Source organism: Choloepus didactylus, chromosome 8 (assembly GCF_015220235.1).
Source record: "Choloepus didactylus isolate mChoDid1 chromosome 8, mChoDid1.pri, whole genome shotgun sequence".
Lineage (NCBI taxonomy): Eukaryota > Metazoa > Chordata > Mammalia > Pilosa > Megalonychidae > Choloepus > Choloepus didactylus.
The window spans coordinates 26,707,462-26,720,079 of NC_051314.1; the positions used below are offsets into that span (position 1 = coordinate 26,707,462).

Consider the following 12,618-nt stretch of genomic DNA (forward strand, 5'->3'; position numbering starts at 1 on the left):
TTTCTTGTAATTGTTCATTTTCCCCTGATGCTCCTCCAAATGCTGACGCAGGAAGGGTGAAAGTCAGAAAAATCCTCCAAACCTTGATTTTCCAAAAGCAGCTCAGGAAGCTCAGTTTATTTTGAGATTGGAAGAGACACTTTCAAGTGCACTGGGTCTTTAATTGCCATCTCTCAAAAACGTTTTCTCTAAAGAAAGAGGCATCCCCTTCCTACTTAATTCTCCTTCTCTACAATCTTTACCCAACTTTCAGGTTTACACCAGGTTAAACTTCATGCTTTACCTTTGTTAATGTCCTTCATAAGTGCTAAAGCTTGACAAAGCACCAATGTTGGGTAATAAATTATATATATATATTATAAATTATATATATATTAGTGTATATTATATATGTATTTGAAACTTTTTCAAAATTGAGTATGTTATAAGGCTTTTCTAGACTATAAGTTTACTGGTTACCTAGGGCAATTTCCTCCTCACATCAGAGCCCCTCGTTTAACAAATATTTATTGCATTCTTATTATTTACCTAGCACTTTTCTAGAAGCTGAAGATTCACATATGGATATGAGATGGTCCTGGTTTCTAGGAGATCCAGAATTTGAAACAGGCCATTTAGTACTATGCAATAAGGGAGATGAAAATGGAATGGCAGGAAATCTAGAAAGCAGAGAAGTGAGGAGTACCTAACCCAGCCTGGACAGTGCAACCAAAGCTTCCTGGAAGGGGTGATACCTATACTGACCCTTGGAGAATAAACAGGAATTAAGGAAGAAGGAAGCTTGCATTCATTTAATATCTGCAATGTGCAGGTGTTTATACATGATTTTCCATAACATCCTTTCAATAACCCTGGGAAAAGGTATTATGATCCCATATTTGCAGATGAGGAAACTGCAGCTTTAAAGAGAGCAAATAACTTCAGACAACTTGCAAATGGCAGACTTCAGAACCCAAAATTACACTCATAACCATTGTTGTTTGCTCTCTCTCTGCTGTTAATACCTGACCCTGAACCCTAAGTCTGTCGTTCTGGTTTCTGCAAAACTTTTAGGCAATCCCTCAACACAACACACACAGACCTGGAAACCTCAGCCCATCAAGTGTTGGCTGAGATAGACGGCTGCCTGAGCGCTGCTGGTACTGCACACCATTTATATTAGTTTCCCAGTGGTTGAAACAAACACCATACAACGGGTTAGTTTATCAACAAGAATTTATTGGCTCACAGTTTCAGAGGCTAGAAGGCTTGCTTCCTTCCAGAGTCAGTATATTCTGTCTGTCTGGCAATCTTTGGAGTTCCCTGGCTTTTCTGTTACATGGTAATGCATATGGTAGTGTCTTCTCCTTTCTCCTTCAAGTTCAGTTGACTTCCAGCTTCTGGCTGCTCCCCATGGCTTCTCTTCTATGTCCAATTTCCTTTGTTTATAAGTACTTCAACCATATTGGATTAGGGTCCACCCTTATTCTGTTTGGGTGCACCTTCACTAATTACATCTTCAAAGGTCCTATTTACAAATGGGTTCAAGCCCATAGGGCCAGAGGTTGGGGCCTGAGCATGCCTTTTATATGGGACGTGATTCAATATCCAACACAGTTCAATGCAGGTACTGCATCTTTTAGTACTTCATTAAACAATGCCTCCCTTGCAAATTGGTTCATTCATTTGTACTAAGATGAGGATTTTTTTTTCCCTCTGAGTAGCTGGTTAGAGAATTCTTTCCAGAAGAAGGATCATCTTGGTCCTGCTTGAGAAACCTTGTCTTGAGAAACCATCTGGGGATAGGTGAGTCGCTGTGGCATACACATGTCAGCTGGTGCCAAGGCTTCAAAGAAGGGTGCTTAGCAAATTCATGAAAGACAAAGGAATTTAGGATGAAGGAGGGGAGAGAGAAGAAAGTGAAGGGGAATGTAGGTGACAGAGGCAAGTGAAACACACAGTGTGATGTGATTTTACTGAAACCTTCCAATCCACAGCAAAGTGTCTTTTCACACCAAATGCTCAGTGACATTGTTGGACTTCTTGTAAAAGCCAATGAAGGAGCAACTTCAGAAGCCCAAGCAGAAGAGACTCAAGTTTGATCCACAGAGGTGTGGTTTTGGCCCATCACAATGTTTTCTTGTTATTGTCTTTGTTGTTGTTTTTAATAGGAATGAATCGACAGCATTGCAAAACATCAGCAGATCTCATTTTTTAAAATCCAGACTTTCAAATTTTATTGAAAAAGATGCAAAGATCTGGCAACTCTGGGCCCACAGTCCCACAAGGAAACAATTGGTGGGACTTGGACAAGGCTGTCCTGTTAGATGAAGTACACACTCTTTAGTTTGCCACAGTCCCCACCACTCCCTATTGCCTATGTAAATGAATGAACCTAACCAGTTTCCCTCATTTTACATTACTTATCTGGCCCCAATAGGCTTCTGAGTCTGTGACCCCTGCTATAAGGCTGAGAAATTATTGTAGATCTCTTTTTGGTGGGAATTAGGTTGTAAGAAATTTCTTTCAGAATTTAAGGGGCAGCTGACATCTGGGTTGTACAATTATGCCTTGTTTGTACAGATAGGGAGGAAGCCAAGAACTATCAATGATTAATTATTATACAGGTTCAAAAACCCTGACAGGTAAAACCACAACAATCTATATTTTACGAATAAAGAAATTAAGGTTAAGAATTAAGAAAGTTGGCCAAGATGCAGCCTCCTGTAGATGAGAGCTGGGATTAGAATCCGGGTGTCCAAAGACTCCACTCTTCCTTCTATGTCAGCCCTCCTCTGGACTGTGAGATCCATTGTGTTCTTGGGTGTTCTCCCACACTGCCCCAACTCATGGCCTAATGCATAGACAGTGGGGAACTTTATTAAGGCAGCTGACAGCAATTGTTTTGAATGCTCTGGTCATGCTTGAGTGTTTTTGGCTCTGAGCCTACTGGCATTGGAGTGATGGCAGATGTCATTCCCTTTCCAGGGATTCTAACCATTTGGACTGTGGCATATGTCTCCATGACCTTGATTTTTCATGATATACCCTAGATTTGGAATAATGGTGGGGCAGAGGAGAGACAACAAAGAGCTTGTAAGAGAAAGGGAGAACTTCTCCCCCGGTCTTAGGTCCTTTCTCCCTACATCTTCACACCATGGTGTTCTGTACAGCCTCTCCTTACCTCATCTACCATACCCAAGGTATTCTGTTCCACTTTCTCTCCAGCCCAGGACTGGCTAAGTCTTCTTTCCTTTGCCCCTTTGGCACATGAGACAAGCATGAACTTTTTAAGAGGACTTCACTAAGAACAGAGGGGAAACAGAAGGAAATCTACAAAAGTGTAGCAAATGGCAAAACATACCTCTCATTGCAGCCTTCTAAGTCTAAAAAATAACAAAATCTGATTTGCAAGTTGCCTGATCCAACCTGAATTCTCTCTTTCATTCATTCAACAGATATTTATGGAGCACCTATTATATGGCAGACATTGTTCTCTGTAGTGGATATAAATCAGCAGACAGGGAAAAGACCAGAAGAAGCTCCTGCCCAGACCCCTCTGTCCTGTCATTTTCTGGCCAGGCATCCTTCATGACCAACCCACTCTATCTCCTTCTGCCTAGACGCAGCTAGAATATTTTGTTTGCAAATGACAGAAACCCAAGTCAAATGAGCATAACCAAAATGGGGGATTTATTGGCTCATGTAACTAATAGAAATTGGCTTCAGGCATGGCAAAATCCAGTCGTTTGAATGCTTTTCTTCAGGAACCTTCTTTTTCTCCTACTCAGTTGTAGGTGCCTCTGCCTAGCTTCATTTTCAAACAGGCATTCTCCAAATAGAAGCAAGGTAGTTACTGGAAGCCCTACGCATACAGTGTCCTCACAGCACATGTTTCCAAGAGAAAGAGACAGCATCTTTATGGATGATGCTAATAAAAGTTCAGGGAATCCCCAGTTGGTCTGGCTTGGGTCATGTGACCATCCCTGACCAATTAAAAGGCTTGTAGCCCCACAATGGCCTATCTTAAACATACAGGGGCAGTCACACATGTGAAGCCACAGCCAACAAACAATTCACAAGTATCCTCATGTCCTTCTCTTCTCAATTAACTAGGATCTAAGAACCCAAAACTTTTGAATACCTCATTTGGAAGTCAAAGGAGAGAGGGAGTGTTGTTTGACAAGGCTAGGTTTCAGAACCCACCCCATGATGAACAAGTTCACTGATTGAAAACCAATCTCACATCCTCAAGGAACTTTCCAAGATCTTCTCAACTGACACTGACATGTTTCCTTCATCTCTGTATCTTCTAAGGAGCCCAGCCTGGTTTGCCTATAGCAGGCACTCCCAAAACATTGGCTGAATTGCAATGGTGAATTCAAGAGGCGGGGTGGGGCGGGGAAGGGCAGGGCAGGTGAAGAAAGCAGTAAGAAGAAGTAAGTACAGGGAGAACAGGAAGTATAACATGGTGATTAAGAGCCCATACCCTGAAGTCAAACAAGTTCAAATCCCAAATTGCCATTATCTTTCAGAAGGTGGACCAGACACTAAACTCAGTCTTGGTTTACTCCTGGAATAATGAACATAACAATGCTTTCTTTATCAAGTCTCATGAAAATTAAATGCTATGATGGTTGTTAAACTCTTTAGCCCAGTTCCTGGGAAGTGGCATTCAGTTAATGATAACTTCTAAGATTATTCTTTTATCCGTAGTATTAATGTTGGAGGTGGGTTGATAGTGAGGAGCAAAGCAAGGCACTGAGGGTCTCAGCTGTCTCTCCAGGCCATGAACAGCTCTCCAAAAAGGTTCTAAATATATTCTGGAAAAAAAGTCTGCAACCAAAAAACTCAGACCATTTCTAGAACTACATCCAAACCAAACCTTCTTGAAGGTCATAACGTGTTCTGAGGTTTCATTCCACTATTTTTCACTTATACAGTCCTCAACCCTGCCAGGGCTGAGTTACGATTTGAGCTCAACATAGCCAAATACCACAAAGGGAAAAAAAAGCCCAAGCCCTTTGCCCTGAATGTATTTCCAGCCCAACAGAATTGGAAGCCCTGGAAAGTTCTAGGCAGCCAGCTCTCCCAGCAGCCACCTTTTGTGTAGCTTCAGAGAGTCGATCTTTGGGTCTCAAATACTGATCGCAAACGTCAGCTCCCTCTGCTATCTCCATGGCTGCAGAGGCAGATGGAGATCACGGCAGCCCTGGGGCTTCACCTTCTCTCTGATGACCCAACCACAAGTTTGGTGAGAAAGGAATGCAGATTTTTCCAGAAAGCATCATCCCTCAAGCAAGGTCAATATAGTCACAGAGTTGATTCATGCACACTTTGTGGAAAAGAATTCCTCAGTACTTGGTACACTGCATGCTCAAAAATTTCCTTCTTGAAAGAGTAATTTATGAAGGGTGAGACGTGATGGGTCAGTTTAGCAACTAAGACAACTGTTTATGGCGGTGGGGGGAGGAAGAGTGGGAGGGTGAAAGAGGGAGTGAGAAAGAGAGAGAGACAGGAGATAAGAACACTATCTGTGGAGGAAAAAATGGAATAAAATGTGCCATCTTATAACACCTTGTGCATTCCAGTTATCTCCATGGGCTTTGGTGAAAATATGGAGAGTGTTCATGAGAAGAATGGGTTCTGGGTAACAGACTTTCTGCCCTCAAAATGAGAGGAAGGACAGATGAATTGAGAGACAGATATCCCTTACTAGGATGGTGATAGCCATTGGTCAGACTAATATTTGAGTCACTGATGAAATAGTATGTGTGTGTGTGTGTGTGTGTGTGTGAAAGAGAGGGGGTTGGGGAATCTAAAGCTTTTTTTATGTTTTAGGCCTTATGACTGTGGTTTAAGAGTGCAGGCTTTGGAGACAAACAGATCTCAATTTGAATCCCTGCTGTACCACTTACTGGCTGCATGATTTGGGGTAAGCTTTTTAACCTTACCTTTCTCATCTGCAAAATGAGGATAAATGAGAGCCTATTGATAAGGATTAAACGCAATAACATACGCAAAGTGTGTGGTGCTGTACAAAGTTACTCAATAAGTAACTATAATAATAAAATTATTATTAACAATATTATTCTCAAAGAGGTCTTTGACACCAGAAAACTTATGAACCACTAATCTGGATAGTTGCCAACATCAATTTCAACTCTAGTAGTCTGTGTATCTTTTTACCCCAAGTTCCCTACTGGCAATAAAATTCTAAAAAAAAGTTAGAGTGACCTTCTCTCAGTCCAATGTCCTTCCCATTAACTGAGATGATTGAATCAGAGGAAGGACCTACCTGGAAACTGAGTCAAAAAGCAAAATGTAATTACTCAACAAATATTTACGGAGCACTAATTTTGTATAGGCAATTTCAAAGGGATCTAACTACAGTTATTATTTATCGATTATCATCATTATCAAGTGCAAGGATCCAGCACAGTGCTTAGAATATAATGAATTCTCACCACCCAGTTCACCAAAGCACCATTCTAATCTCCAGCATCTTACTCCAGATTCCTAGCCCTCTCCTCCTCCTTGGGCATATGGCTTTTGCTACTACTTCCAACCCCCACTCCAACTACAAATATACCCATATCTCTACATATCTTTAGAGTTTTCTCTCCTATTTGAAAGAAAGAATGACTCCTTTAAGTCTAATTCTTCCACCTGTTCCTTGTATACCCCTCTTTCTAGTCTACCCAGGAACTTAGCTCCATCAACCATGCCCCTCTTTCTCCTAAATCTTAAATAGCCTCTTTTTTTCTTCTCTGGTTCCCTCACCTCAGAAAATAAACCCGTTCAATCCTCTCCTAGTCTTACAAAAACACGCAAGCAAGCAAGCCAACAAAATACCCTCTCTCCTCCCTTCTCTCTACCCTGCATCCCTATCTTGTTCCTGCTCTGCCTCTCTCCCTTCCCAGGCAAGTTGTTGCTGATTTCACTTCCTCCTTTCCTCACCCACAGCAGTCTGGCTTCCAGCCACTTCTCCACTCTCTCCGCTTTTGTCAAGGTCACACTGACCTCTGCATTTACCGATCCAATAGTAGGTCCACGGGCCTTACCTTACATGACCTCCCTAATGCATTTGGCATCATGCATTCTCTCTACTCCCTCCTCGAAACTCCCTCTTCCATTGAATGTCTCTATTTCCAACTGTCTCTGCTCAGATGTCCTATGTGTACTTCAAACTCAAAATGTCAAAACTGACTTCTTTATCTCTGCCTCCAAACCTCCTCTTCTCTTTATTATTTTTAATAATGGCACTGTCATTCATCAGATCACCCAGACCAGAAACTCTGAAGTCATCCTCAGTTTTTTCTTAACCCTCCATATCCAATTGTTCACAAAATCCTATTGCCTATCTTCCCATAACAGCTTTGGAATTTATCTGGGTCTCTTGTTTTCCAACATCACTCCCTCTTTCAGGGCCCAAATTACTTCAATGATCTCCTAAGTGGTTGAAACCTCTCCAGCCTCTCCTCACACCAAACAATCTGCTATAGAGTAGACATATATGGCAATAGAGCATAGGGGACAGAATTCCTGGTTCAAATTTAGGCTCAGAGCTTTATCAGCTGTGTGATCTTGAGCAAGTTATTTAGCTTCTCTGTGCTTCAGTTTCCTCAACTGTAAAATGGGGATGATAATGATAGTGACCTTCCTTATAGGGGTCTTGTGATATCAAATGATGTCAAAGTGCTTAAAACAGTGGTTGACAAATAGTAAATGTTCATTAAGTATTGGTTATTATTATCATTATCATTAATATTTTACTGCTGCCTGAGTAAATTTTTAAAAACTAAATTTAATTAAATCACTTCTCTACTTTACAATAAACTGATTTGACAATACAGCAGACGAGGTTCTCCATGGCATGTTCTCTACCCACTCCTACCTACATCGTCCACTCGTATTCTAGGCTACAGTCACATAGTCCAAACCATGCACTTTTAAGTTCCTGAAACTTGATACCTGATTTTGCTATGCTTACTGTACTTTTGCCCTTCTTGGCATATAAATAATAGGCTATAAATTCCTATTCAACCCTCAATTACCCTATATTGTCTGTGAAGTCTTCCCTGACTACTTTCTTCCAGCCTCAACTAGAAAAAACTCACTACTTTCTATATAATACTTTAGTACATTGCTTATAATTGTGTGTAAATATATATTTTTATTTTTGTATGTGAATATACATATATATATGTGTACAGACACATACATACATCATGCTGTATTCCGTTTGTGTATTTATGTCTATCTCTCCTTCCAGGATATAAGTTCTTAAGGACAGAAACTATCTTACTCATCTCAGTGTAGACAGAACCTGGCATATAATGGGCACTTACACCATCAACACTTGACATTCCTGTGTGGCTCATAATTTACCAAATGATACCTGTAGTAGATAGTCTCTAAAGATGGCCACCATCAATTTCTTCCCAACTTGTATGTGCATGCTGGTCCATCAATCAAGAGGTGAAGATGATTTCCTTTCCTCTTGAATCCAGGCTGGCCTTGTGTCTGCTTTGACCAAAAAAAAATGTGGTGGAAGTAACATTTTGGCACTTTCAAGCAAGGACTTAGGAGGGCTGGGAGCTAGCGCTTCCTCCCTTCTAAAAGCACCCACCACAGACGAAGCCCAACCACTCTGAGGCCTCGCTGTTTCAAGGAAGCTTCAGCCTGTTAACAACCTGTAGACAGCCAGGAAATGTTGTCTCCTCCTTTTCACCACCACCACCAGGGTGTTTCAGAGCAGGTCTACTCCCTCCTTCTGTCAGGGTGATCAGCTGTCTCTGTTTTGCCTGGAACTTTTCCAGTTTTAGCCCTGAAAGTCCCACCTCCCAGGGACCTCCCTTCCCCCACTGGGTCCCGGCACACCAGGATGGCTGGTCATCCTGCCTTCAGGATACCCCACAGTTGATGTTTTCTCCTGGATCTCTGGAGTGAACCGTTCAACTGTTGCCCCCAGAAGTCTCCGGATTGGAAAAAGATATTTATCTTTCCAAGGCCAATTTCCTCATAGGCCAAAGAATCACTCTCTACTCTATTCCCATCTCCAATTTTGCCCAGCCACATGGTCCAATAGAGCTTGCCAGAGGTTATACAGTGAACCCAACTAATACAATGAAGACTATCCCAAAGTTACATAACATAAACTCCCTCTAATTATTCAATTCCCAGTGAAATGAAAGCCTAAAAGTTAAACACCAAATAAAGTCCCTTTTTCAATCTCAAAGTACAAAAAAATTAAATACATAAAACCAGAAATTCCTCCCCAATTTCTTTATCTGCTCAGTCTCAGCCAGAAGTCTCCCTCAAAGATGGCCTTTGGGTTCCTTCACTGTCTCCCAACCCAGAGATTGATAAAGTTCTTCTGCTTCCTAGGGTACACAGCTTCAGCCTTTCCGTTCCTACCAAAAAGAAAACAAAAGTAAAACAACACAAAGGCAGAGTCTGCATTTGTACATGGTAGCTATAATTTTATTACTTAGTACAGTGATCTCAGAGCCCCATCACCTGGTTAATTCAGACCTGCTAATGTTGTCAGCCATGAACCACTGCAGACATATGATGTTGTCTGGGAGAAAGAGCTGATAGAAAAAAATAAATGGACCAAGTGGGAACACAAAAGGTAGTTCTTCTCACCCAGCCCAAATGAGTGTAAAGAATAGTCTTGGGATCTTCTCTTAGTTCTTGACTCTCTGATTCCTGTCATCAAGTAGAATGACTCTATTTGCTTCTTGTCCTTGGTGGTCCATAAAATTTCTCCTTATATTTAAAACTAGTTTCAGTGAGTTTCTGTTCCCTGCAGCCAGAGAACCTTGACTGACACCATTCTTAAGAAATTACTTGCAAATAAAGAAGGTTTGTTCCACTACACCAAAGATCCTGCTCATTTGGTTTCTTTAGCTGTCATCTTACACACATCAAAAAAGCTATCAGTAAAGCATATATTACATACAGAGGGAAAATGAATTGTGAGAACATGACTGGGTAGACAAGAAGCAAGACTGAATTTTTAAAATGTTAATAACTAAATTGCATTTTTTACTCATCTATCAACTTTTTAAAATATTCACACTGTGGGATCTATAACAGCATTTCTATTTCAGGGGGAAGCTTCCACAGACATGTATTATGATATGGATTGAGACTTATGAAATTCCAGAATGTTCAGAAATATAACTGCCCAGAAATACAACCCTTACTGTGGTTCCCAAACTACAAACATGTATGTGAAATAGATGAATATGCAAGAGATGGATCAAAGGATATCAGCTGTCTTTTATTTTTTTTTTTTTTTTTTTTTTTTTTTCTCATTAAACTTTGTTTTAATGGGTCTCAAAATTCTGTGACAGATTTTTGGTCATTGTTTCCATTTAAAAAGTACTGATTTTAAAAACTAATAACTTAAAACTGCCACACAAAAACAAATGGTCCACAAAACATTCCTTTCCTTCTGAAAGTTTTACGATGCATTGTTATCATTAACCAGTCTTTTACTATTAAACTTAAATGGCCAATTGAGACAAACAGTTCTGAGACTGTTCTTCCACCACTGATTAAAACTGGGGTGGCAGGTGTTATAGGTAATATTCATTTAGCCTTCTGAGCTTTCTGGGCAGACTTGGTGACCTTGCCAGCTCCAGCAGCCTTCTTGTCCACAGCCTTGATGACACCCACAGCAACTGTCTGTCTCATATCCCGAACAGCAAAACGACCCAGAGGAGGATAATCAGAGAAGCTCTCAACACACATGGGCTTGCCAGGAACCATATCAACGATGGCAGCATCACCAGATTTCAGAAATTTGGGGCCATCTTCCAGCTTCTTACCAGAACGACGATCAATCTTCTCCTTCAGCTCAGCAAACTTGCAAGCAATGTGAGCTGTGTGACAATCCAGCACAGGTGCATAGCCAGCACTGATTTGGCCTGGATGGTTCAGAATAATCACCTGAGCAGTAAAACCAGCTGCTTCCATCGGTGGATCGTTTTTGCTGTCACCAGCCACATTGCCACGACGAACATCTTTTACAGACACGTTCTTGACATTGAAGCCCACGTTGTCCCCGGGAAGAGCTTCACTCAAAGCTTCATGGTGCATCTCAACAGACTTGACTTCAGTTGTAACGTTGACTGGAGCAAAGGTGACCACCATGCCCGGTTTGAGAACACCAGTCTCCACTCGGCCCACAGGGACAGTACCAATACCACCAATTTTGTAGACATCCTGAAGAGGCAGACGCAAGGGTTTGTCAGTTGGACGAGTGGGTGGCAGGATGCAATCCAAAGCTTCAAGCAGTGTGGTTCCACTGGCATTGCCATCCTTACGGGTGACTTTCCATCCCTTGAACCAAGGCATGTTAGCACTTGGCTCCAGCATGTTGTCACCATTCCAACCAGAAATTGGCACAAATGCTACTGTGTCGGGGTTGTAGCCAATTTTCTTAATGTAGGTGCTGACTTCCTTAACGATTTCCTCGTATCTCTTCTGGCTGTAGGGTGGCTCAGTAGAATCCATTTTGTTAACACCAACAATTAGTTGTTTCACACCCAGTGTGTAAGCCAGAAGAGCATGCTCACGGGTCTGCCCATTCTTGGAGATACCAGCTTCAAATTCACCAACACCAGCAGCAACAATCAGGACAGCACAGTCAGCCTGAGATGTGCCTGTAATCATGTTTTTAATAAAGTCTCTGTGCCCTGGGGCATCAATGATGGTCACATAGTACTTGCTGGTCTCAAATTTCCACAGGGAGATATCAATGGTAATACCACGCTCACGTTCAGCTTTCAGTTTATCCAAGACCCAGGCATATTTGAAGGACCCCTTTCCCATCTCAGCAGCCTCCTTCTCAAATTTTTCGATGGTTCTTTTGTCGATTCCACCACATTTGTAGATCAGGTGGCCAGTAGTGGTGGATTTGCCCGAATCTACGTGTCCAATAACGACAATGTTGATATGAGTCTTTTCCTTTCCCATTTTGGCTTAAGAATCAGGGATGGTTTTCACGACACCTGTGTTCTGGCGGCAAACCCGTTGCGAAAAAGATCAGCTGTCTTTTAAAAATAAAAATAACACCGTAGACCTTCAAGGTTGACAGTGAAGAGAGAATCTCCATATTAGAGGGGACATAGAAAAGTTGAATCTTATAATCGTGATGCCTGTCTCCGGCATTCTCCACCCTCATCAAGTTCCCTCACTAAGAACAATTTCCACCTCTGTATTGGTGTAAAGGGGTGGGGAGGGGTGCTTCTCCCTGTATCACATTCTGGCCCAAATGCAGACATATGAGCCTTCCCTTAATAATCTGTACTATAGCTACAGATGAAGCTGGAATGTTCAGGAATGCTCAGGAATAATAAAAAGAAAGAAAATGCAGATGTAAGCTGAATTCCTCTCTACCCCTTTGTTCTAGAAGAAATTCCTTTAAACCACCTCCTATGCCCAACTCCATCACCAATTACTATGGCTCCAGGAAGTCCAGAAACTTGTCAGGCACTTCTGCCCCAGGAGTCCTCTCCACAAACTCAGTCTATTCCTTTTAACTGAATCAAACCATATGCAGAAATCAGCATCTGTTGGCATTCTCCAAAAAAAGTATTGTGCACACACACATGGTACCATGCA

The 12,618-nt window shown here is 41.6% G+C and overlaps 1 protein-coding gene across 1 annotated transcript; it reads right to left on the reverse strand.

Moving 5' to 3' along the window:
• Window positions 1–10,516: 10,516 nt before the first annotated feature.
• LOC119543003 (elongation factor 1-alpha 1) lies at window positions 10,517–12,033 on the reverse strand. Its single transcript, XM_037847575.1, has one exon. It carries the CDS (start codon window positions 11,968–11,970, stop codon window positions 10,582–10,584), a length of 1,389 nt encoding a protein of 462 aa, XP_037703503.1. The 5' UTR covers window positions 11,971–12,033; the 3' UTR covers window positions 10,517–10,581.
• Between the last annotated feature and the right edge of the window lie 585 nt (window positions 12,034–12,618).

Excerpts from the sequence above, each read along its gene's own strand:
- LOC119543003 (XM_037847575.1), bottom strand. The coding sequence starts at position 11,970 with ATGGGAAAGGAAAAGACTCATATCAACATTGTCGTTATTGGACACGTA.